Below are 27,198 nucleotides of genomic sequence, written 5' to 3'. Positions count from 1 at the left end.
TGTGTAGCTGGCAGCAGAATGTCTCTAGTGTGAGTCGATGTGGGATGTTTTGTTTATCATCACAGATGTTTCTACATTTTCTCCCCACACTCCATCTCTCCCTTCCTTTATGCCTGCTTGCTGAAAATGTTTGAATAGAGTTTGAATCTGATATGGAAAAAGAAGAAAAGGTGATCCAAGGCACTCTGGCAATTAAAAAGCTTTATTAAAGAGGCTAGTTCATGGAGAACAGATAACAGCTACCTACATGTTTCGGCCTCAGTCGGCCTTCGTCAGGGCAAATAGGATATGAATCTGATATGTTTGAAAATGCCTGGCAAGTAGGGCAAGAAAAAAAAAGATTATCATGGGTCCTTGAAAAGTCAGGGAAGTGTTTTGAAATTTTGTCCATGAAAATTTGTGGGAACCCTCTGTGGGTTCATTTTTGAAAACCCACACTGCCTACACCTGTAAAGCTCAGCACCAGGACCTGACCCATTAGGGGTCATTAGGTCTAAGTCAAAGCCACACCCGTTGATAAGAGTCCTGCAACCCAACCTGCGCTCATGATTAAACACACACAGGCTACAGTCCTACAGTTCTCCGTTGTTGAATTACAAATCCAGTGGAGGAGATGTCTCTTTCTCTGGCTTCCCTTGATGCCAGGATGGCGAAAACATTCTGCACAATCACTGCCAGGTTAGGAAACATTTCAGCATGCTCCTTTCACCACCATAAAACCTCAAAAGGATCCTCCTTGAGTGTCTCGAACTCGATATAGGCTGCCACCTCATCCTCAGGCTGCGAAGTTTCATCACTGGAGTCTTCCACACTGGTGACGAATGTGACAACAGGGTCCAAGGTTCAAGATTTAGATGTCAAAATATTATATGTATACTGCACATCTTTTTCATTTGTTTAATTCTGGGAAAAAAAATATATATATATATATATATGTGTGTGTGTGTGTGTGTATATACTTTTATTCTCACTCTCTGCCTGCCCACATGTAGTTCATTTTTACCCGTGCCCTTGAATTTATATATATGTATATATTTTTACCTGTTACATATCTTTTTGTGGGTTACCTGTCGGGTACCCGCGGATACCCGACCTGGTGCAGGACTCTGCCCTTTAACATGAATAAAGTTGAATGACATAGAAACCAATAGTTTAATCTCATCCTGTTAGGGTGCAGCAATGTAGGTCCGTAGGTTGTGGATGATCCCACAGTACTAAAGGTTTGCTTTTGACTATTACTTTGAGATACTTTAGAGACTTAGTGGCCAGACTTCCTGAAGATAAGAGATTTTAACTTATTCTACAGATTTTTTGTTAATCTACAAATATATAATAATTTACTAATTGTTAGAGGATTTGCTGCTTTTCTCTGTTATTGGTTGGTAAACTGAATATTTCTGGGTTTGGGAATGTTTGTTGGGGAAGACAAGATATGTGATGACATCACATTAGAGCTTTGATCAAGACCAAGAGATTAGGGCAGACTACATGAACCCACATAGGTTCAGTCCAACCTGAGCCCAAACCCCAGCAGCAGTTTTGGGCCCAAACCCAATTAGAAACCAGAATTTCCACTGGAAAAAAAACAAACTTTTTTTTAATATTAAGACATTTATTACACGCTAAGAGCTGGGGTGTTTCCTCACACCACGTCTCCTTCTCTTATATCAGGGGTCTTTTGTCAGCTCTGCTGGTTTACAGTAACTGGCTTATAATGACAACACAGCTTGGAAATTATTCATGACATTACACAGACTATAAGCTCTACATAAAGGAGAGGATTGACGGCGCCACTGGCCACACGCATGTGAACCAAGTGCAGCAGGATGCTGGTATATGACGGCAAAAAGACAGGAACCTCGACACTTAAGAGGCACATGACGAAGGCTTGCCATGGAAAGAAAGAGAGTCAGCCTTCAATGTCCACATTCGTATTCGTATGTCGGGTTTAAACCGGGCTCGGGCTCATAATTACAGTTAAAGGGACGGGCCGGGCCAGGCTCGGACAGAACATGCACTTGCTCGGGTGAGGTCGGGCTGGATTTTTTGGGGCCGATCTAAGCTCTACCTGCTAGGCCCCAGGCTGTGTCAGGAGTTCATGCGGGGTCGAGCTCATGCATCAAGTTACAACCTGCAGAAATGAGTGTGGAGACCTTTCTTTACAGGTCACAGGCTCAATAAAAGGTTTGATGAGTATGAAAATGACGAATCATATGCTGTATGCTGGGTCTACACAGGATGCCTTCAGGCAGTACTGAGTGTAGGTTACCTTCATTTGGCAGCGCTCAGAGCCCAACACACAATCAGTATTCAGTAGTTCTACTCGGAAAACAGTGTAAAACAGTGTGGCAATATCCTGTAGGTTACTGGTATAGTGTGAGTTATATGTGGCTGAAAGGCCACCTGTGTAGACACACCTTAAGATGTTGTCTTTCCCACCGCGATCATCAAAACACCAAGTGAGGGATGTCATTCTCAAGAATGCTGCTTATCATCAGTACTCTTTTACTGATGTTGGGTTCAGATAACACGATATCAGCCAAACTACACAGTGTCTTGTGCAATAATCCATCATTTTATCTCGCAGTATGTCATAGTAGACGACAACCGACACCGCGTCTGGAACGCGGTTGTCTTCCACAACTTCTTCCGTCACAGCCGTCACCAACAGGAACACAGAGCACAGACAGACTACTTTAGAAACAGGCCTTTGTTCTAGACAAGGCCTTTGTTCTCTGTATTTTCTATTATTTTTAATCCGCTCCTGTTGGCCCTGTTAAATTGAATGTATTCCGCAGTTATTTTGAACTCAACACTTCCTGTATCCTTTTAAAAGTAAAAGCCCCTTATCGAACTTACACATATTAGGCATTACTGATTTTTTTTATTTGTGTAAGTTTTTTTCCATATAAAAACATTCTAGACAGTAGCATATGTTAACAAAATGCAGTAATTCATCAAGAACAAACATTTTCCTGGTTAAATACAATACAATAAGTGCAACATTCATTCATTTTCCGTAACTGCTTATCCTGGACATAGTCTATGTAATATAGAAAAAAAGAATTGAATAGAGTAAGAGTATAATCAATGTGCTAAAATGCATCTGATAAAAACATCTGTACAAAATCAAATACTGTCGATAACAGCAGACAGACGTCAAGGTTATAGTAAATACAACATTGCTGTCTAGATAAATATGAATCCATCAATAACAAACCTATATAGAAAGCAAAAGATTGAAATAAAGATTACTGAGCTGAATAAAGCCAAGTCATCCCTTTATGTCAGGAGTAAATGGCTTTGTATGTATGCCAGTCATAAGATAAAGCACATATATTCCAGTCTAGAAAGGAAACTATTAGCATGACATTATGATCTCGCACTGGGTTTATACTGAGCTAAAAATAGTGCCAGGTCCTGTTTACCATAAATGGGAAACTCAACTTGAGTGGTCACTCACTTATACCCTGGTAAAATAGAGACCCATCATATTATCATCATATTATAATCACTAGGGGGTCTAGAACATGAAATCAGATACTGCAACTTTCAGTGTCACTTAAAGTCCAGAGAAGAGCAACTTTTCACCAATCAATTTCCATTTTTTCCTTTCCTTTCAGAGGCTAATATCTTTTTATGACATTAACACCCAGTGTATATAATCATCATTACGCACCCTAATCAATGAGGGCAACAGGGACAAACGGCCAAAAATGGATTTTGCCATGTTTTTAGTACAGCAATTTGATGTCAAAAATATCAACCATGCGGTTGCCGAAGATTTAAGGGTATTGAGTGCAATCAGTTTTATTTCAAGGAAATCTTAACTCAGACTTTACAGATAATCTTAATCTTAAAGTGTTTTGTGCAATTGGACACTGATTATTATCCTTTAGCTGGACATTTGTCAGTGTGTATAACAGTATAGATTTAAGAAAAGTGGGAGGAAGGAAAAAAGGAGAAATGGAATTTAACTTAGCATGCATACGACATTGACTTGAGTATCCAGTGGCACATACATGCATACGTACACATTTGTACAAAGCACCAGACTAGAAAAGGCAGTGCAAACAGAGGCATCATTAGGACTCTCACCTCATGGTGCTGAGCCTCAAATACCCTTTTCACAGGCTTGCTTTTCTATCGTATGTCTAGCTTCAGAACTGATGATCACAGATCCACTGCTGCACATACGTGTAATGCTGCCATTTTCCATATTACACAAACAACACCCATTTTATGAGTAATTATGTAATTACTCACTGGGGGGGAGACGCACTCAAAGTCAGGCCCAGAAATAAAACTGTTCATAATTTTAAGAGAGGCCAAGCTGGTGCAGTAAAAGTCATGTTGTCAGCTGATGTCATTTTCCAGGTATATTATCCAAAGCGGAGCTCTGGCTTCAGAGTGTTTGACGCTTTTATGAAAGATTACGTCACCGTATCCGGACTCGCTCGGGTACCTCAGAGTGTATCCTTATGAATGTGCCATATTGTAAGCTCTGGTGATTTATTACATGCAAGTAGCCAAGAGAGTTGTCATTTTATGAAGTTGCTCCACTGTTGTTCTGGTCTCATAGAGGGAATGCTGTCCTAGCCAGTTGTACCTCACTGCCCCATGATGCAGCATACGGTACCTATATTGGCTGATGAAAAGGTACTTTAAGAAGTGGCTGGATTTCTTGTGAAATGTGCTGTGAATATTCATGGTCTCCAGTGGATTCGCTATGCACTATATTGAATTTTTGCCGATATCTGATATGCCAATATAACAACTCATTTGACTGATAACCGATACCGATATTGATATATCCACTTTTCCCCTATCTAATTTTTGTGATCATCAAGTCTCTCCTGTAGTGGAATTAACATTATATTGTGCATGCACACTCTTACTGTGATGGCTAACCAGCAGATAGAAACATGAAATGCAATGCTTTTCAGTGTATGTAGCCTAATATTAATTCATTGAGCAAAATAAGAGATAGCATGTTGGCTGATTCTGTTAATAAAGCCAATATTGGTCCATACCAATGACGTGCAGATATTATTGTGCCACTACCTGGAGCTCGCATGAACTTTAGCCTGTGTTTGTTGAAGGTGGCAGTGCTGTTTGGGTTGAGAAAGCCTGTGAGTTTATCTTCTCTATCTCCTTTAACTTCAGCTTATATTGGAGTTATGATATGTAGCACGTGAAATAGGGTATGGTGAATGTGCTAGGAATGGTAGTATCGGCACTGTCTCTACCTGGACCTCACATGTACGGAGCCTGGGTTTGTTGAAGGTGGCAGTGCTGTTTGGGCTGAGAAAGCCATGTGTAAGTAAGGTAAAGGAGGTTATTGGGTTGGTGCGGGGAGCAGTGAGACCTGGCATTAGGGGAGTGTCTCTGGGACGCCAGAGATCACTGTCTAGCCTCCTGGAGGTGTCGTGGGACCAACTAGATGAAACACTGGTGAAAGGAGGTTCCCACCTGATGACCCCAAAGACATGTTAGTTATCTCTGCTCACTGGTTTGTATAGTTAAGCCTTGCCATAATAGCTTATCATAGGGCTTAGGTTATTCACTGAGTGTTGATCCTTTCTCTAGAGCACACACTTCTTGTGTTTATTTGAATTGTGCATCCTTAATCTTTGATTGCGCAAGACACTCATTGTCACTAGTGCCACCATCAAAACACAGCTTACACTTGTTCACAATAAATATATCAACATTTGTCAGTAAGTTAAAAGGAACTAATAGTCACAGCTGCAGTTGAGATACCGTATGTAATTACCATTTGTTGGCTCTGAAGATAGAAGCACTACAGTTCTGAGTGGCATACTGATTAATGTTGACAACCTGTGGCTACAGCCTGACAATGAAGTTTCATTAGATCTGAAATGTTGATTAAAGATTATGTATCTGACACATTGAAATGACAGTTGTTATCCACTTTACACCTATTGTTTTCACAAACTACTTGATCCAAGTACTCGAGGTCCTAATTCAGAGCAAAGTTGATCAGCCTAAAATATTAACTGGGAGTTTCTCCTGAAATTGACCTGATGCGATCAGCTAGATCAGAGTCACTGCTCTGTTGGTGTTGCTGAACAGCGGTCACGGCATATCGGAGTAACTGTAATTACCACTTTTCAATTTGTAAATAGCGTTCATGTCAACAAACTCAGATTTTTCTGAAAGCTCCAATATGTCTGACTTGGTGCTGATTCATTAGCGATGGCAACACTGTGACAAATCAGGTCAACACAACTGTTGTGGCTTTCACTGAAGAAATATTGTAATTTTCCATCGCTCCTGAGGGTGGCATCCCTTGTTATCAACATCTCTCTTTCTTAGCTAAAGTAGACTTGACAAAAACAATCTACTGGCAGCTGGATAGAGTTATAGAATGATGCTGCCACCCTGAAGTGAAGAGAGAAATCAGCCCGTAAATAACATTTTAAGAAGGAGGCTGCAGGCGGACTTCGATCATATCTGCGCTAGAGGCTTTGGCAGAGCATTTAGGCTTGGGTGGTATCTTTTTTTTCATACCTTCATACTTTCCTGATATTTAATGGGTGTATAAAAATATGACGGTATTTGTGTTTAAAAAACAAAAAAAAAGTAAAAGCTGAGTCACTGGTGACTGGTTCATATCATTGTCTAGCCTACATTGTAAATTCGCTCACTCAACTTAAAAGCTTGCACTTAAAACATTTGGTTTACAGTACAGTAACATAAAAGTTCTGAGTTCACCAGACACAAAATAAATGTGTCACATGACCCTTGTCTGACAGGAATTTTATGTCAGTTTATCATAATTTTTTGTTATTGTTTTTAGAGCATTTAATTCTATGTTATGTTACCGTAACAAATTGAGGACACATTTTACAACAATTTCATCGAACTGTAAAAAATATAGGTTTATGGATTGCTAGAATAAGGCAAAGAGATTAATTCTGAACCAGGAAGCAATCTATAGTTCACCTTAACACGACATCATGTTTTTGTGTTATTTTGACGATCCGGGGAATTTGTGTAGACTTTACATCACAATTTTGTGTCATGGATGGATTGGGGTTTACTATGTTGTGTTGCTAATATGCAAGTAGCCTACTTAGACAAGTCATATTGAGTCTAAATACCTATTGCTTATCGACACTTGTTGCTGTGGTGGATACCAGCACATCAGTGGGCTGAATGGAGATGACGTGTTGAATAAAAAACATGTGGCTAATAAACTGCTTTTGTAGTTGGAAGAAGTCATCTTAAGAAAAAGCAAAAATGACAAAACCTTACTTTCTGGTGGTATTGATTTTCATTTCTCAATAAGGCTGGAGAAATACATTTTAAAGGATCAAAATCTTGACTATTAAACCCTGTAATAAATCCCAGTGATTTAACTTTTTTCTTGAATAGCACAGATGATGGATGTCAGCGGTAAGATTGGACAGAGTCTTACCTCTAAAATATTTATTTATTTATTCACTTCGATGAGTGATAGATAGATTAGATACTTCACAGAGTATGTTGCCATAGTAACTAACTCAGGGTTACGCTGAACTGGTTTTGTGAAACGGAGAAGTCAGAGTTTCCCTCATCTCAGGCTTAACATACTCAGAGTTTTCACTAATCCTGCTTTTTGAAATAGGGCCCTGATAGCAATATTAAGTAATGAATTTATCGAAAAAACAAAATGAAAAACTGATCAATATTTGAGCCGCATTCCCCCCTCTTTGGAGGCCAGGAAGTGAGACAATATCTTTAAGATCGTACTTATTTCATATATATATATGTATATATATATATGTGTATATATGTATATATATCTGGTTAGCGCTGTCGCCTCACAGCAAGAGGGTTGCCGGTTCGATCCCGGGTGTGGGAGCCCTTCTGTGCAGAGTCTGCATGTTCTCCCCGTGTCAGCGTGGGTTCTCTCCGGGCTCTCCGGCTTCCTCCCACAGTCCAAAGACATGCAGATTGGGGACTAGGTTAATTGATAACTCTAAATTGTCCGTAGGTGTGAATGTGAGTGTGAATGGTTTTCTGTCTCTATGTGTCAGCCCTGTGATAGTCTGGCGACCTGTCCAGGGTGTACCCTGCCTCTCACCCGATGTCAGCTGGGATAGGCTCCAGCCCCCCCGCGACCCTCAAGAGGATGAAGTGGTTAGAAGATGAATGAATGAATGAATGTATAAATCCTTTGATAATAATGTTTCACCCCATAGACGGAATTAGTGTGTTGATCATTTATAATTTTAAGATTTTTTTGGTAGGACATGATTTGCCCCAATTCTTAAGAAAGGGTGAGTTATATTTGTCAATACTCCCAAAGAGGGGCAGAGACATTTTTCTTTACTACTAGTCCTGTAACAAAATATCCCCACCTCTTGCAGTCGCCATCTTTCTCAGCTCAGTACCACCACTATACTGACCTCTGGTGGTGCATGCTGTGCTCTACAATACATTGCCTCAATACAGCATTTGCGTATCAGTTTAATAGAAAGATGAGTGTCTGTATTTTTTTTCTTTTTAAAGATATTTTTTGGGGCATTATGCCTTTAATGAACAGGACAGCCAAGTGTGAAGGGGACAGAGAGAGAGAGAGAGTGGGGGGGTGACATGCAGCAAAGGGCCACAGGCTGGACTCGAACCTGATACATGGGGCGCCTGCTCTATCCACTAAGCCACCGATGCTCAGAGTGTCTGTATTTTTGATGGTATTGAACATCATACCTTTAGGATTTTCTAAATTCCTCCGCAATACCTTGATACCACCTGAGTATGCTTTTAATGTTTCTTTGTGATTTTGTGTTCTGCAGAATGAATTTCCATTATGATGCATGTGGTGGAGTTGTTGCTTCTAGACAAAGATGGATTTATGTGGCTGAAAGCTTGATCATTTGGCATGATTATACAATAATAGTTTGTAATTGAAGACAGGCCATTTAATCATTTGGCTTTATCACACTCTGGTCTGTTGAAGCTTGCATCAGTGGATACCTAATACCAACATCTAGTTGATTTTTTTTCCTTTAGTTTGTAGCAGTCGTTTCAATCATGTTCTTGAATGTGCTCTTCGTTTCATCTCTCATCTTGCTCATCTCCCTTCAGGCTCTGTCTCTCACCCCTTCCCTGTCATCTCCTCTTCTTGTCATCCTCTTTCTCTTCTCTCACCTCCCTCCCTCCTCCACCACCTCCCTGTGTCTGCTCTGACAAACGTTCATGCATTAAAGACCCAGCTACGCCTCTTGAATACCAACCCAACTCCAGCATTGTCTGACAACAGTGGGGGAAATTCTCTGCACTCGGGGCGTTCCCCTGTGAATAAGCACTGCACAGGACAGACTGCTATTCCATTGATGGGGCACATTAACAAATCAGTGGCTGCGCCCTCCACATGCCACTGCTCTACAACTAAGAGGCCAATACGGACTGCAACCTTGACACCCACCCCCATGTCCTTTGATGAAGAGCAATATTTTCTTCTCCTGTGTCTGTGCTCTCTGCTGTCTTCCCCATCAGGCTTCAGTGGGGCAGTCATGATTCCGCTGGAGGGAGAAACAATCAATATCATTAGAGCAGCCAAAGCTCTCCTTACCCTTGGAGTGTAGATAATGCGGAGTTAGCCTCTGTGCCTCCAGTGGGCCATACTGGACATAAAGATGAATAACAGCTGACTTTGCTACCATGGTAACCTCTTCAGAGTTCCCCTCACCCTCTCTACTTGCCATCCCCCCTATACGTCTGCTTTCTGTACTCTGGTGCAGCAGAGTCCGCGTGGACTGAGCAGACTAAAGCTCCTTCACAACAGCAGAGAAATTAATGGAATTTTCCAAGTAAGTCAACAGTAATCATGCTGCAGTCCCCCTCCCAATCCACAAAGAAATACCGTCCTCTAAACACCTGTAATTATAATAACTCACAAACAATATGTACTAATTATTTAGTATGTTAGCTACACTGACTTCCCACAGCCAGTCACAATCACCCGTGGGTCCATCATGACAAGACTCACTCCAAAGGGCCGTCTAAACCAAGAACAGTAACAATAACTAGGACAATGTGAGCATCCACACTGATGAATGGTAATGTTCTTTAACAGAGGCACTTGTCATTAGGCTACCTGAGGTAATGCTAGATAGCCTATATATTGCTCCACGTTGGCAGGTCACCAGGATACACCCTCAACAGCCGCCATCTTTGTCACAAAGATGTTAACCTTTGAAGGTGACATGTGTCCATCATTCCACATTCAGCTTTTGGACCATTTTAAGTGCGCCAGTAGTACGCTGCATTTTCGTGTTCGAGTTTAGTACAGAAGTCTGCAGTTTAACACACACTGTTGTGTCTGTATTTGATATACAGCACCATCTCTATCAGTCACATCATGATCTGCATGATCCACAGTCCAGTTGTGCCCCATGTATTTACATGTTGGCCTATAGCGTTGTATGTAGAGGTCTAATCAGTCAGAATAAGTGGAAATACCTGTGAGGATGTGCAGGTCCTTAAATGTTAAGCGCAAATGGTAAAAGTATGAAGATCAGTGCAGTTTGAGTGCGTCTTGTAAAAATACCAGCAACCAGCTAAAATACAGAGATAAGATCACTGAGATTAGGTTAGCATTAGGGTTAACCCTCACCCTGTCTGAAACTGGAGTTTTGTGCCAGGGTGGTTAATCTGTGAGTGTGCAAGATGCATAGATAACAGAGTGAGAGTGTGTGTGTGTGTGTGTGTGTGTGTGTGTGTGTGTGTGTGTGTGTGTGTTTTGTTTCTTTGCCATGGTGATATGCCTTTGGCGAGGGGTGATTCATGCTCGCTTGCTTCTTCAGACTCTGATGAGTACTGTGGCCCTGCTGGCTTCAGTTTCCAGATGACTGAAATCTTTTTCTCTCCTCTTCCTGTGTTGCAGTTGAAAGGGAACTGGTTCAGAAGAGGACCTTCACCCGATGGATGAACTTGCATTTAGAAAAGGTTGGTTGATACAGCTTGCTACAAAAAAAATATGCAAAGAGGACAAACTGTAATCATGGTCTCCACACTCAGTTATTACAGAGCTGCTTGCTGAGCTTTCATTTAACACCTGGGTGGAGCAAGACAGCCTCTTTTATGGCCACCCCACCCCAAATCCCAGGGTACTGTAGCTCCATCTTCACCACAGACTGTATCATAAAGATGAGATTGCCCTGCCACGCTCACTGTATGTGTTTAACACTGCGGCAGAGACACGTGCTGTACATAAACAACAGTTGCAGTCTCTCCACCTCCCTCTATGAATTATACATGTGGTTGTGTGAAGCTGCCTGTGTGCAGCATTAAAGTTTTATTAGGATGTAAATTGTTACTCTGAGAGAACAGTGGCAATGTTACAGGTCTAGCTAACCCGAGGTGGTTGTTTTCCTCCCCAAACCACCCAGCTAGCTGCTGTACAGTATGGGAACAATGGCTGAGTGGATAAGGGGCCCCTCCTCTGCTGCCTCTTGGAGCTTTGGGACAAATACAGGATAAATGCCCTGAGGGAGCCAATGACAATCTTGTCAAGGAAAGGAACTAGAAACCAGGGCTGTATGGAGGCCCAAAGGGGACACTCCGCTAATTTAAGGGGAAGAAAGGTCAATGAGTCCAGGGTATATGCGTGTTATTCATATGGAAAATGTTGGGGGGTTTTTTCCCAAAAAAAAAAAGAGAAAGAAAAAAGTAAAATAATATATAAATCATTAGAAAATCAATAAACTTAACTAATAAAGGAACACATTTGCTAATGCTGTGGGAGTTATTACAATATATTATATATTATTTCATATATGTATATACATACATACACGTGACCCCTGAGATATATATATTAGGGGTGTAACGGTACACAAAAATCTCGGTTCGGTACGTACCTCGGTACACAAGTCACGGTTCGTTTTTTTTCGGTACAGTAATAAACGGAGGACTTAAGGTTTGAGGGTGGGTCTTCAGGTTCGTCAGGCTCACTTGCCATGGGGTCCATGTCATTGGTTCGACATCCCATTAGTCCGACTGTCCGCGGTGTTGAACGGCTCGCGGCGGGCATATGATGCGCCGCGACCGGCTTGAGGCGGAGCAGGCTCACGGCTTATGTGTTTGTCACTTTCTTTTTCATTTTAACCCACACCATGCACAAAGTGAAAGCGGAGATAAGCGGGACTCGGTGCGTCACACAATTATGTCCGTTGAGGAACTAGATATTTTAAATGGTTCGGCTCGCAAAAACGGAATTAAAATAAAACAAAATAAAATAATATCCTGCGCCCAGTAATTCGGTACAGGGTCGTGCCGAACCGAAAGTATATATATATATATATATATATATATATATATATATATATATATATATATATATCAGGGGTCGCGTTAACCGGATATTCTCGGTCATTGACCGGTTTTTTACAATAATGACGGGAAAATCTGAGGGCTGTCGGCCATTTTGACCGGTTGCAATAACCACCCCTGCCCACTTGGCTGCCGTTTTCAAACTGCAGAGAAAAAGTCATTCATCTGCTTCATGTGGCGTTGTTGACATAATGCCCTGGACGCGGAACCGAAGCACGGCGCCCAGCAGCGGAGGCAGTTTTCAGTCAGCACCCATGTTAACCTATCTGACTGTCCACACAGGCCGCTGAGCAGAGCGGAGCGCCCGCGGAGGCAGTGCTTCAGTTCGGCGTCTGGTCTATTTTTCACGGGAGCCGCGAGCGCTTCTGTCAAGCTGGATCGAGCGGATCGGACCAAACAGGAAGTTGGACACAGAAAAGATGAGAGAATCTTGAAAACTTGAATTTCTTGAATTTCGTGTCACCGAGCCTACAGACATAACTACATAACGCCCTGGACACACCGGACGCGTTAGTGCCGTCCGGTGTGTCCAGGGCGAAGCCTAATGGCACGGGTGTGTGGATGTATGTTCATCTTTTCGTTCATGTCCTTATTAATGCACACTTTATAACATGCCTGTTGGATTTATTAAAAACGAACGAATGAAAACTAAATGTCTTTGAATATCTTTATTATCATTTAAAAACGAAAATTAAAATGACCGGTAAAATATATATTATGACTGGATTTTTATGACCCTGTCGGTCAAAATAACCGCGACGAAACAGTCTAGCGCAATGTCTGATATATATATATATATATATATATATATATATATATATATATGTATCACCTCTGTATATGGGGCGCCAACACTATCCACTACGCTACCGACGCCCCCACCTTGTCATGCTTAATACCTGATATTATTAATGTCATTGACAGGCCGCTCATATCAAGTGACTGCTCTATGAAATGAAAGTAATAGTTTCCCTGCCTGCCATAGTCACAGTGCACCTGTACATCTACACACAGTAAGCTCCAGCAGCGTCTTACATCATAGTGTTTACGCCGTGTTTCTGTGGAAACTCTGTAGTTTCACTCCTGAGCCTATCTCTCCTTTGTGTTTTCAGTCCCCAGCCAGGGGTGAGCCTGGGTGAGCTGAGAGTCTGAGCGTCTGATCAGATCTTTTGTTTTCTCTCACACAATGAGCCTCTTTTCTCTTACTCACTGTTTGGCCCTGCATCAAATCTCTGACCCAATAAATTAACAATCATACATTTGTCTTCTGTCATTTTGGAACGTTCCAGTCACTTCACCCTCCCCCTACACTCCTCTAGCCAATGTTCATCCATTCACCGTGTTTAGACAAGTTCACAAATGCCTGAGTTAGTAATGGCTTGTTGTGATAACTGGGCTAAATGTTGGCTCAAGCAGTGCATGCTGTGGCTTACTGACTGATTTTAGATAGAAGATAAATCTTCATAGTCTTCTCTTGTTATGCTTGAAATCACCCAAATTTCTAGGGCTGCAACAAATGTATTTTTCATTTCTTTCTTTTTTTTGACATTTGAGGCTACTATTGAGATTTTTGTAATGAAGTTCGGATGTCTGTTAAATTACTTGGACAAAATCCTCAATTTGAATAAATTGATTCGTCTGATTAAATTAGTTAGTCTCAAAAATACCCAAAGGGAATTTCTTCAAATTTGGCACAAACGTCCACTTGGACTTAATGATGAACTTATTCAATTTTGGTGGTCAGAGGTCAAAGTCATTGTGACCTCACTAACATGTTGTTGGCCATATCTTAAGAATTCGTATGCTTATTATTGAAAACATCATACAACTTCACTGTGACATCATAATATTCTGCAAAAACACTTTTCTGGCCATTACTCAATGTCATATCTCAGGAACAGAAGGGATGATATTTGGTCAGATACTGAATTGGTGACACTAATCTTGGGTGTCACCTTGAAACTGTGCTGCCGGTGGGAAGATGTGTGTGAAGCATCTCCACATTTTATCCAAACAAACACAAAAAAACTCACTTAATACCTTTTAATAAATTCCTTCACTACATATGTTAAATGAGCCTGGACAGACATTGATGTAAACTGCAACTTGACTGTTAGTTGAGATGTGCAACCACAAGGCAGTGATTCAACTTAATAAATCAACTTTCTTTAATGAATAAATATAATTGATGGTGCTGTTAGGTTGCTGCTAGACCGCCCTGTTCATACAGCTGCATACTTCCTTTTGTGTACTGCAAGCGGGACTGCAAACAATGTTTTGACCAAAGTAACAAATATTGTTGTTGAAAGGCTAAAAGCCAACAAGTTAAAGTGATTACAGCAGTGTTTTTATTTTTTTCAAAACATTTTGACTTTTGGACTTTACAACAGTAATTGGAAATGTTTGGATCGCATTAGTAAATTTAACAATTTGACGCACCATTGGAGTCAAATTCTACAAATAGTATAATACTAATAATGTTTGTGGAGCTTAATCTTTATCTGCAACTATGCAGTAATACATGGTTTTAAACAGAATGACTAGATGTGCGACAAAACCTGTGCAGCATTCGAATGTCGATTCAAAATCCAGATGCAGATGTTATGAATGAAGCTTTGAAATATTCAGTACAGCTCTACAAATTTTACAGTATGAACATCTCTATAATGTCCTTATTGTTAGTGAAAGCATACAACAGTGATTTTTCAGTAGCTGTTATTTGAAACAGACAAGTGGGGTTTGGAGAGGTGTTCAGTGCCATCCAATGTGTCGAAATGAAGCTCAAGGACGTGTGTGAGAGGAACGATGGCTCAGTGTTGGATTTTATAACTGATTGTGCCCTCTATGCTCAGATGGATGCATTTGTACTTTTAATTTCAGTAATCATTGCAGCTCTAATCCTTACCTTTATCCTCTCCACTCTCTTCCATCTTTCTTTTCCTCCGTTTTCAGTGCAACCCGCCTATTGAGGTCAACGACCTTTTCCGGGACATACAGGATGGACACATCCTCATGGCCCTGCTGGAGGAGCTCTCTGGCTGCAAGCTGGTCAGACTCTCACACTGTTTTTAGTGCCAGATAAGTGTACAGTGATGTGTGTAATACTCGTATTAGAAGCTCCTGTAGCAGTTCTGGTATTAAGAGGAGGTGTGTCAGTTGGCGGTTTTTATACTGTTCCATTATACTTTTCTCATTCTGCATGATCTTCCAGCTTCATGGGTTCAAGAAGTCCTCCCATCGTATTTTCAGACTCAACAACATCGCCAAGGTCCTGTCTTTCCTGGAGGAGAGAAACGTGAGTACCACAGCAGGTAGCAGGAGTACTTAGTGCTTGTTAAATGGTTCAGCTGTTAGCTCATACATCCATGTGTCCCCAGGTAAAGCTTGTCAGCATCGATGCAGCTGATGTGGCTGATGGAAACTCCTCCATCATCTTGGGACTCATCTGGAACATAATCCTCTTCTTCCAGGTAATCTTATTTTCCCTGCCATTTTTTTGATTTATCCTCTCATTTAATACCTCTTCATCCAGTCTCATTTGTACTTTAAGTTTCCATGTTCCTTCCTTTCCTTTGCCTCTCTTTTCACTAAAAATTAGGTCAAGAGTAAGAATACAGTGTCTACTTCACAGCCTTTGGACTTTCCATTCACAAAAGCCCATCAAAGTGCAGCTCACTGGGTAGTTTATGTAATCCACACTGCAGTTCAATGCCTTGGACAGACACCATGAGGAAACAATTATCTGTGCAGTTCACACAGACTGTCCTCTCATTCTGGAGCCATTCGACTGTATGAAGCTGTAGACACTGCCAGGTCTGAGCTGGGATGAATGGCAATAATGTGCAAGATACACTGATCCTCTCTGATGGCCTGACAGAGATTTGGGCTTGAAACAGCTTAAAGGAACTGATGGGTAGTGTTCTGAAAAATGAAATCATCCCAGTTAGACCTAACCAGAACTAATAGCTACTGTAAGCCTTTATCAGTTAACCCCAACACTTCAGCAGTTCTCCAGGTTTAACTTCAGCTTCAACACACTCTCACTCCGAACTCGTCACATATCGACGTTTAGCCGTGAACTTTCCACGTCCACATATGACATGCAAAGTACCTTGGGTGTGTTGGACGATGACGTTCTGGGACGCCTCGTCAAATTCAGCCTGTTACATGCATTGTGTGTTTTCAAAGTACACTTCTGTTTTCACAGGAAATGTACAATTTGCATACAGTCTCTTTCAGAATAAATGCACTACACCAGACAACACTGCGAATTGGCGTTTTTTTTTTTTTTTCCTTCAACAACAAATGTGCGTGGTTACATTTTGCCAACACTGGCACGTGGTTGGGTTTGGGCAACAAAAGTACGTGGTTGGGTTTAGCAAAAAAGAACAGGGTTTGGTTTTACAATGTTACAGGAAGCAAACACCAGCCTCCTAGGTGAAAGTTGGTGGTTGCTGGACCCATCCACCACAACTCCCACCCACCCTAGTTAGACTTCCGCTGCCTTAACTTTAGTTGTTGTCCCGCCACGTTTCCTTCTGACGCGCTGGCTGCTGTTAAACAGTAACAGCATCTTGTGGTGCATCATGCTGATGTGAAAGGACATCTTTTTTTGTCAATGTCTGACACTGAAGGCCACTAACCAAGCGGCGAATTTCGATGACTTCACAGTGAGTTGGGTTGTCAGCTGTGCCATTTACTCTCTCAGCTTCAAAACTGATTGCTTGTTTTGCCCATGAATATAAAAAAAAATGCGACCATTAGGGCTTGGTAGCGTTAAAAAAAAATCTGTTTCAACTCTGTTGGTATCAACAATAGAGTTGTAGAAAAAAAGGTATCAAATGAAATACTCTGGTATCAAATAAAATACTCTGTTGATATCGATATCAATACCAACAGAGTATTTTATTCGATAGCTTTTTTTCTACTTCATTCAATACCTATCATGTGAATGGAAGCGTTCAGTTGCAAACAAATGCCACAAGACGCCACAAGCCTGTGGTAAAGCCATACTTGGATGTTTTGGTGGTATCTTGGCACTCTGAACTGCCAAATCCGTCAAATACACCACAACCACAACTTCACCACACCACAAGCTGTATGGGTTGTAGCTGCTGGGGAGTGGGTCAATCATACGTTACATTAAATTGAAGAATGCTTACAGTGATTGGCAGCAAGCAAAACCACGCAAATAGTCTTTTTTGTCTAGATCGAGGTACAAAAAGGATCAAATACAGGTATCGTGTGACTTTACGAGTTTTTATAGTACTTGTTACTGGGTTATTTCAATCGATACCCTAAAGATATTGGGTACCAATACTCAGCCCCAGTGACCAAGGTTCAACGTTCAAGGTTCAAGGTATCTTTATTATCCCTGAAGGGGAAATTTGTGTCACAGCCAGCAGTTAAAACAAAGACAACAGTTATCACAATAAATAAGTAAACAACCGTAAAAGAATACACAAGCACATTTAGCAGCCATTTAAGAGGCTGATAGCAGCAGGGATAAATGATTTTTTTGAACCGATTTATTCTGCATCAGGGGAGATTATATCTGTGCCCTGATGGTAGCAGCACGACATTGTCCCTCAGTGAACGGCTTGGGTCGGCCAGGATACATTTAGCTTTTTTCATGCACCTGACATGATACAGGTCATGGAGGTCATTTAAGGGTGTTCCAGTAATTTTGCTGCACGCCTTCACAATGCCTTGCAGGCGATTTTTTTGTTTAAAAAAAAAAGCGACCCGTGCCAGCAGATAAAACAGAACGTAAGAACAGATTCAGTAAAACAGGAATAAAGCATTTTCATAAAAGTGGTGTCCACCAATGAATTTGGTTTTGCAAATGATATCATGCTTTAGCCATGCAAGTGCATTCTTCCATTTCCTCCGTATCCGCAAGCTTTCAGAAAACATCCACAAATGCCGACAACATAAATGCAGACTATGGACAGAAGCCTCCATCTGACCCTGTATCTAACATTGAGCACAGATGAGCCCTGAACCTGACTTGTAGTGTTTTATATGTCCAAGCTCCAAAAACACAGAATTTCACATTTACCATAAAATTTCAGTTTTGTCAGACCTCAGATCCTTGTGTTTCAAAGCTTATGTCTGCTGCAAGTCAGTTGGGGGAAAACGTTTTTTCCTGCAAAGTAAGTTGTTAGATATCGGCAAAGATCTAATATCTTGCATCCCTAATATAAACAGCTCATTCTATGGTAACAAAAACAGTGATTTTTAGTTTCAGGTGATTAAAAACTAAAGAAAACACAGTCATGGATATTATATACAATTTCTGCCAAATAGATGACCCTAAAACCTCCACACTGGACCTTTAACAAGTTAGATCTTAGTATGTTTTAACAATATTGATTGATGCCTCCATACTATCAGCTGGCAGTGCCATGCCCACCCTCTTTGAGTGGAAGAACTGACTCGTACATACCCTGTGGTTGAATGTGACCTCTTGTATGGCTCTTGCATCTGTTCAGGTTTCCGGTTACGTTAAGGTACCTGTTTAACACTGTTGCTAAGCTGTAATCTTTTGAGGTAGATGGTCTATCCAGGCAAACTGCTACAGGCTGATGAATCTACCAACGTCTTTTGTACATTCAGTCATTTCCCTGTCTTTCTCATTCTATTGTCTGTATTTGAATAGTAGTTTGAATAAATAAGATATCATGCGGGGTGGAGGTAGGCCTTCAGAGCTTTGATATTGCATAAAAATACAAAAGAAGAAACAAGAAGTGGTCTTGTTTCCCTTCAATCACAGGAAAAGCATTTTCACTTCCAATAAATGTGTAAATGTGCTCTTAACATTTTAAGCCTGTTCAGTCTTAAACACTTGATATGTAATGATGTAAAGGTCTTGCATGTTAACAAGCACATGAAAGTACATCATTTTAGCCAACCAGTTCGTGATACATGTTTGTTGTCCAGGCGTTCAGTTTCAGGCTTCAAGTCTGACACCATCAAGGGTGATTTTCTCAGTCTTTAGAAAGCTCCTCCGGACCCATACAAGACATTACACAACTGTTTTCACAGGCTGAGTAGGACTAACCATGATGAGTAAACGGATCCATCTCTAAGGCCCAACAACTGGTTCAGCACTGAACAGATCCTCTGAGTGCTTTAAGGGCTTTGATTCTGACGTAACTCTGTTAGTCGGCTGTTGAACTGATAACATTGTGTATCATGGGTTGCCATAGTTACCATGATGTAATAAATCCTGTTACCAACTGGGCCTTATACTGTTTGTTGTGTTGTCACAGAATCTTAAGCCAGAACAGATTCTACTTTATACTTTAGATAGTTTCCAAAGTTGGTCTTACATTCTGTTTTACTTTTCTGGGCCAATCCCACACTTTCAGTATTGAGAGTTTTGTGCATAGCAAGATAAAACTGCTGGACAGACATGTATATGAATTGGATACCCAGTGGCTCAACTGACAGTTGAAAACAGCTGACTAAAGGGAACATAAACCAACTCTTTGTCTCCTTCCAGATTAAGGAGCTCACTGGGAACATCAGGAGCCAGTTCCCATCCTGCTCCAGCCTATCATCCATCCCTACTAGCTCTGACTCTGACACCTCCTACTGCAACACCCCTTTAGATGAAAGACAGTCGGCATCCACGGCCATGCGAGAACACGGCAAGGCCATTAAGAAACTGCTGCAGTGGGTACAGAAGCGAACACGCAAGTGAGTGTGGTCTGCCAGTTTGAAAAAAGATTGTTGAATTAAATCTTACGAATCTAAAAAGTGTAACAAGTTCTTAGTATTCTGTTTTTTCTTGTGTGTGAGTGTACGGTACATAACAATGGACTGCAATAATTAAAAAATAAAAAATAATTTACTGGCTCCATTGGACTGTACTTTCAGTGTGCCTCTAATACCCCTTTTCCACCAACATGAAACCGATTTTGTTCTGGTTCCTGCATCAGTCAGAGCATTTTGACCAAATATCGATTGGTTAAGAACCCGAAAAGTTGGTTCTCAGCTGGAACCAAAAAATGCAGGTTTTTCTGGACCTCAAGTGTGAACTGTGATGATAACAGTGGGCATGCCACATTCTACCAGTTCGAAAGAGAGGATGGAGAAGGCAATAATGGAGAAGCCTTGTGAGAAATCGTCAGACAAAAAAGGGCGCGCAGTGGTCTCATTAATAGTTCATGCTTTTTTTGGTGAATAAAAACAAATATCTGCAGTAACAGAACAAAAGTTAGCAGGTTATCAATGTAATTGCATTGTGCAACACCCTCCGTCGATAACACATCTTTAATTACAATGGTTCTGTGCAAAACTGGTGGAAACACGGTCTGGTTCACTAGATGGCAACAAGGTTCCAAGAATCCTGCATGGAACCGCATCAAGAACCAGAGCTAATTTGGACGAAGAAGAATTTGTTTTGTCATCTTTCTAGACAGACCCTGACCACTGAATATGTCCCATTCTAGGTATGGTGTGGCAGTGCAGGACTTTGGGAAGAGCTGGACAAGTGGTCTGGCCTTCCTTGCTGTCATTAAGTCCATTGACCCCAGCCTGGTGGACATGAGGAAGGCACTGCTGAGGACTGCCAAGGAGAATTTGGAGGACGCCTTTAGGATAGCCCACTACAGCCTGGGTATCCCACGCCTACTGGAGCCTGAGGGTAACAAGAAAATAGATATTTTTACAGATCATTTTGTACCAGGCTGCAAACATGTTTATTTTTGCTGTAAAGTTGGGCATTTTATCATGGGCATTGACTCACTTTTGTAGCCAGCCTCAAGAGGCCTTTCAAGGATTTGCAGTTGGCTTGAAATGGCTTGTATTAGACATCTGCTTAAAAATATAAAAAGGCAAAACCAGATGTGCATTTTACACAAAGGTGACACATGGTTTTATTCAGACATGTATGTATAAAAATGCCATCACTTTTATGTTTAAGAGTGAGCCATATCTGCAAGGAGAAAGCCAAATTAACACGGGTGTCTTTTTGTAAAATGCAACTGTAGTATTTGTTCTTTATCTTCCCATGCCCAGATGTGACCATCAATGCACCAGATGAGCAATCCATAATGACTTATGTGTCACAGTTCCTGGAGCACTTTCCTGGCATAGAGGAGGTAAGAATGATTTCTTGCATGGAGGATGTGTCTGACATTAGATTTAGGCAAAACATAAATCTCAGAATGTGACCACAGATGGATTTCTGCCAACTTCTTTGTTTGTTTTCTAGCCGGGGGAGCCCTGCCAGCTGATTGAACGAAGTATCTCCATGGGCCGACTCAACTTCCGAGACAGTGACTCCAACCACATCAGAAATGGCGCTCACCGAGGCAGGGTGAAGGAGAGGTCCTACATGTTCCAGAGAGCCTCTGCCCACCCCCCACCCAAAATCTTAATTTCCTCTGTGTCGGAAGACAGGAGCGCCATGTCACCCCGAGTCAGGCCGGCCGCAAAACGCTCGTGGTCCAGTGAGGACTTCTTAGCAGATCCCCCCCACGTGGAAGACATTTCCAGTAGTGTGGCTGAAGAGCCCAAAGACTCTGCCAGTGAGGTGCTAACCAGCTCAGCCTCCACTTCCCCACAGCTGTCTTACACTAACTTGCCCACAGGCTCATCAGCGCCCGAGTCTGTAAACACTGAGTCACTAATTGGCGACTCAGCAATCAGCTCACCGGACTCCTGGGTGGACAGTGACTTTGGGGGGATGCCAGAGAAGTTTTGTGAAAGCCGAAGTGACAGTTCTTTGTGTGACAGTGGAACAGCCTGGGACGTGTATCGTGCCACCCCTGTGGAGGTCACAGCTTTTGATGAAGGGTTTGTTCCATCCACAGAGGATAGAGCCCCGGATGAGCAGTCGATTACTGAGTCATATATTGATGAAGGGATTTACTCACTGAGCTCATTGGAGAGCACCCAGGAGAGAATCCAAGGGCATTCTGAGAAAAAGCAAGTGGAAGTAGTAAAAGAGAAAGAGACAAACCTCGAGAAGAACAACCAGGACATAGACCTAGGAAAGGCACCTGATCAAAGCAAAGCTGAGAATACAAAAGACGTAGACTCTAAACAAAAGGATACAAGTCAGAGCAGAAAGCCAGAACCTTCTGTAGGACTGTGTGATGCAAAAGATCAGACCAACTCTGGTGTTGAAAATCTCCTTGAAGCTGACAAATCTAACCAATCCCAACCCAATGGAACCAGTGTTGAAGAGAGCACTTACAAAGAACCGGAAGGTTTAAAGAAAGCTGTGGACTTAATTGGGGATGCACAGGACCACGAAGGAAATAATAATGGTCAAACTGAAAGTCAGAACAAGAGAAATAACACTGAGTTTAAAGTGGAAACTGAATGTCAGAAAAAACATTCTTTGTCAGGGGACAGAAGAGGGGAGTCAAGAGAGGAGTCAGAGATTTTAAAGAAAAAGGGTGAAAAGAAAGATGAAGCAAGTGAAGGAGTTCTAAGAGACGACCTAGATCATCAAGAAAGCTTTAGTTCAGAGACATTAGCAAACACACATCCAAACAACCAAGACAGAGTTTCAAAAACAAATCTGGACCCGAGCACAAGCACAAATATTCCTCTGATCTCTATTTCCAGTGAGCCAGAAAAGCAGGACAGAGAGGGGTTGTGTGACCCAGAAAGACAAGCCCATGCTGGGGATGATGAGGTACATCAGGCAGTGGGAACTGACACAGATGTCAGCAGCCCTCAAAACCTACATGAAGTGAGCTGTGACTCCAATGACAACGTTGACAAAACCTCTGTTGAGATTTCTTCCTGCTTGGTATCAGAAAATGTTGAACCGACAGAAAGTGGACATTTAGATGAACATGGTATCAGCAGATCATCAAATGCAGACATATGTGGGCCAGACAGAAGCGATAACATGGAAATAAATGGAGCCAAACAGGAATGTAAGTCTGCTCACCACGACTCTCAGACAAGTAAGACTGGGACGGACTTGCCTCCTCAGACTTCTTCTGCGGATGCTAAATCTCAACCTGTCAATACTGAGCAGGAAATAGACTCAAATGATCAACCAGATGGACACCTGGACAAACTGGGTGGCACCTTTTCTGACAACTCGAAACCCAATGGCACAACAGGGATTTTATGTAGTATGTCTAGAGACATGGACTTGTTTTATACAGACTTTGATCAGAATTCTGCCTCAGAGGATCTAGTTGGTGACCCTGTTGAACCCATGGATCTGTTCTACCCTGACAAAGAGGAGCCCATGTTTGCAGAGCCACCTGACACTGAAATGCAGAGTTGGCCTTCAGTTTTGAGTGTATCTGCTCTCCAGCCAGCACCAGCTTCAGAGATTCAACCTGACCAACCACTCATCCCGTTGGATGAAGACTTCAGGAATGGACTGAATTCAAATGACAAGGTAAATGTGAGTTTATTGAGCAGTGCCTCAGAACAATCAAACCATTTCAGTTTCCAGTCAGCTTTGTAACAATTCTCAATTTAGTTTCTGTGTAGTTTTTGGCTATTTATAGGTGAGTTTTGTGCTGTGCTAGGCTTTAGGGATGGCATGTTGGTTGGTCAGTCGGACGTTCCACCATTGTGAACCAGACTGGAATTTCTTACCTATATGGTAAGCAGGGCTTAAAGTACTGCGGCGTGGCGCCGGATTTCCGGCTTGACAGACATTTCTAGTATTTTTTTTTTTTTGTGGCAACAACTTGGCATAAGTTAGCATTTAACGAATCATCTTCTGATTTTCAGCGAAGCACATGGGTTCCACCAATAGTGTTATCAAACTCAGCTGGCCAATAAGAGCTGAGTGGGGAGGGTCTAAAAACAGCATGCACACACACACACACACACACACACACACTCGGACAGGGTTTCAACACACACTACTTCCAAGCACATGTTGTTTAGGTGTCCATCACAGCCCGATATCCAAATGAGTGTGGGTGAATGTGCAACAGAAATGGACAATTGAACTGCGTTTGAATGATTAGCTTGTGTTAGCTTGACCACCAGCTATCGGACACTGATACCCCGTTTACACGTAGGAAAAATGCACATATTTTCATGCGGTTTGGCCTCTTGTTTACACGCAAATGGAGTTTTTTTCACGGAAAACGATCATTTGTAAAAACTCCGGCCAAAGTGGAGATTTCTGAAAACGCCGTTTATGTGTTGCCGTCTAAACTGTGTGAAACGGGGTTTTAGGTTCTGAGTCACAGCATACGCCAGCAAATGCTTGACGTCATGTGAGCGACCTATGTTTACACTTTGTTTGGCTACTGATCACGGATGCTGTTAAGGTGGTACTCATTTTTCCGTTTGTGCAAACGCTTTGTTTACGGCCTTTTTCCACCAGATGCGTGTCGGTTGCGTCTCCGCTCCGGCACGGCAGCGGAGCCGATAGGATTCAATTCTAGTCAATGTGTGTGTTTCCACCGGCTGCGGCTGTGCTGCGTTCCGGCTCCGTCTCAGCTCCGGCACTCCGGAGCAACAGATACGCAGGACTTCTATTTTTGCCTGACGCTGGAGCACAACGCAGTAATTCAGCACAGAGCAGATCGTGCGGGGCAGGAAGTCGTGCACAGAAACACAATAAAACATCCGGTTAATTTTCAAAATAAAATACACAGTGTTCACGGCGGATCATATTTCCCCGCACTACACCTTGAAAACTACATAATGGGCGGAGGCAGGCCTGAAGTCAACAGGTCAGAGGTTTTCAGATGTCATTTCACCCCGTTGACACCATGGACGAGGAGATATTAATCATGGAGGTGCACCCAGATGTCTTCCGGCGGAGCTGCACCGCTCCGCACAGCAAACGCAGCTGGTGGGTATTGACGGACGGTGGAGCACGCAGTGGATAACCAGCGCTGCCGTTCCACAACGGACACGCATCCAGTGGAAATCCGGCGTTTAAAGCGACATTTAGGAGTAGCTCCACTTCACTGTCAGTCCACACAAACGAAACTCTCGCCATGTTTACTGTTTTGAAAGGAACAGGAAGTCGCGCGTCTTATTCGTTGTTGTTGTTGTTGTTGTTGTCGATTCTGAGGATTCTGATTGGCTTGCATGGCTTCATCCTTCTCCCTACACTGCCGCCCATAGGTTTGGCATAGTTATGACGGCGCTCGACGGTTCATGTAAATGACAACATTTTTGAAAACGATGTTGTGTGCATGATGTTATTATTGAAAACGGAGGGGGGGAAATATTCATTTCTCTAAATACCCGGCTATGTGTAAACGTGGTGTGAGAGAAAACAGCATGCCGTGCAGTGTTTCCCCAACTAGCAGCGGTGCACCGCCGCTGCTGAAATATGACCGCTGCGTTCCCCGTCTTAGCGCTTTAACCGTTACTATTTGGCGCTACCAATGCTTCATATCCAGGTCAGTTCACACACTTGTGAGTAAAGTAACGTATCTAAGAGGAGAGGAGAGGGCTCCGTCTTATCTCTTCATAAACCACAGCAGCATGTCAAGTGACTTTTTACTTTTATTATGTTCAATTAAATTGTATGTTCCTAAATCTTGAGACACCTCATATGTAAGCTAGACAGACATTTCACCTGCTCATACTGTGCACACATGTACTGTATGTACTTAGTCCTAAAGAGCCCTTCTGGTGCCAGTAGATACACAGAAACATCCCAGCAGGCTGTGCTTTGCAAGCGTACAAAAAAGTTTCACGCATGTGAAAATTATTTTTCATGCGTGTGCCTCCGCTGTTTGTGCAACAGGTGGATGCAGTAGTCTACCGATAGAGCAGAGAGAGAGAGCTAAGTAGCGTTGGTTTCAGGTTTCAGGCTCAGGAAAATTTTTCACTTTAAGGCCTGTGGTAAGAAACAGATTGCTATGAAAATCTCTTACAGATAGTCTAAATTATTGGTTGTGAGCAAACCTCTCAATGACTTTATATTGATTGTCATGAAATTTGGTACATATATTTATGTTACCCACTGGATAAATTGTAATAACTACGGTGACTTTTCATCTAGCACCGTCATCAGATCAAAATGGTAATTTATTCAGTACTTTGATTTATGACGAGATGTATGCAAAACTAATTACATTCTGTCTAAGCTATGGAGCCCCTACTTTTTAAAAAATCTTATTTTTAGGGGTCCATACTCCCAGCTGTGGCCACCAACATCGTTGGACATTGATATTTTGTTGAATTTAGGTTGTAACATCAGTTGACCAAAATTGGATGTTGTCAGTGTTTAATGTCATAAGTTTGATGTGGGATAATGACGACATTTGACATTGATATTTTGTGAGTTTCAAGTTGTGTTTTTAAGTAACCAAAATTCAGTGTCTTCCAAATGCCCATAGGCAACTTTATTTTGATGTAGAATACTGACATTTAGTCGTAAGGTATGGAGAACAAAACCCAATGTCAGCAAAACGTCAGAATATTAACGTCCACATAGCATGAAATTCTAACATCATTAGACATTTATAATATTGTCAACTCTCTTAGCATTCAAACCAAAATTTACTATCTGTCCAGTGCAAGAATTCAACATCCTTTTGATGTCTTATTAATATCTGTTGCCAGCTGGGTTGTGTTTTGTGCTAATTAGCATGAGACAACACTAAACTAAGAAAGTGAATACCATACATCAGCCCTATTAGCATGTGAACCTATTTCAGTTTAGTGTTACCTCAGTTTGAAAAACAGAAACCGCATGCATTAAGATTGTTTCTACTTTAGATTGATGTACTGGTTTTTTTTGTATAGCTCATTTAATATATACAAGTGTCAAAGATTCTCGTAGCTTATTCTGTCAAAACAAAAATCCAAGCCCTACACAGTTTCAATGAACATTAACATAAAATAGAGAAAAGCAGTAAATTTTCACATTTGAAAAGCTGG

At 41.8% G+C, this 27,198-nt stretch overlaps 1 protein-coding gene across 1 annotated transcript in view; it reads left to right on the top strand.

Annotated features, from left to right (window-relative positions):
• The window catches only part of clmna (calmin a), a 72,781-nt gene that overhangs the window by 33,888 nt on the left and 11,695 nt on the right, over nt 1-27,198 (top strand). The window contains exons 2-9 of the mRNA XM_050062210.1: nt 10,898-10,959; nt 15,298-15,393; nt 15,557-15,640; nt 15,723-15,815; nt 19,853-20,049; nt 20,805-20,998; nt 21,373-21,455; nt 21,569-23,728. Of these exons, the coding sequence (XP_049918167.1) occupies nt 10,898-10,959; nt 15,298-15,393; nt 15,557-15,640; nt 15,723-15,815; nt 19,853-20,049; nt 20,805-20,998; nt 21,373-21,455; nt 21,569-23,728 (2,969 nt within the window). The remainder of the gene's footprint in view (nt 1-10,897; nt 10,960-15,297; nt 15,394-15,556; nt 15,641-15,722; nt 15,816-19,852; nt 20,050-20,804; nt 20,999-21,372; nt 21,456-21,568; nt 23,729-27,198) is intronic.

The sequence above is a fragment of the Epinephelus moara genome, chromosome 14, assembly GCF_006386435.1.
Source record: "Epinephelus moara isolate mb chromosome 14, YSFRI_EMoa_1.0, whole genome shotgun sequence".
NCBI classification, from domain to species: domain Eukaryota; kingdom Metazoa; phylum Chordata; class Actinopteri; order Perciformes; family Serranidae; genus Epinephelus; species Epinephelus moara.
This window is presented reverse-complemented; position numbering and strand designations above follow the sequence as displayed.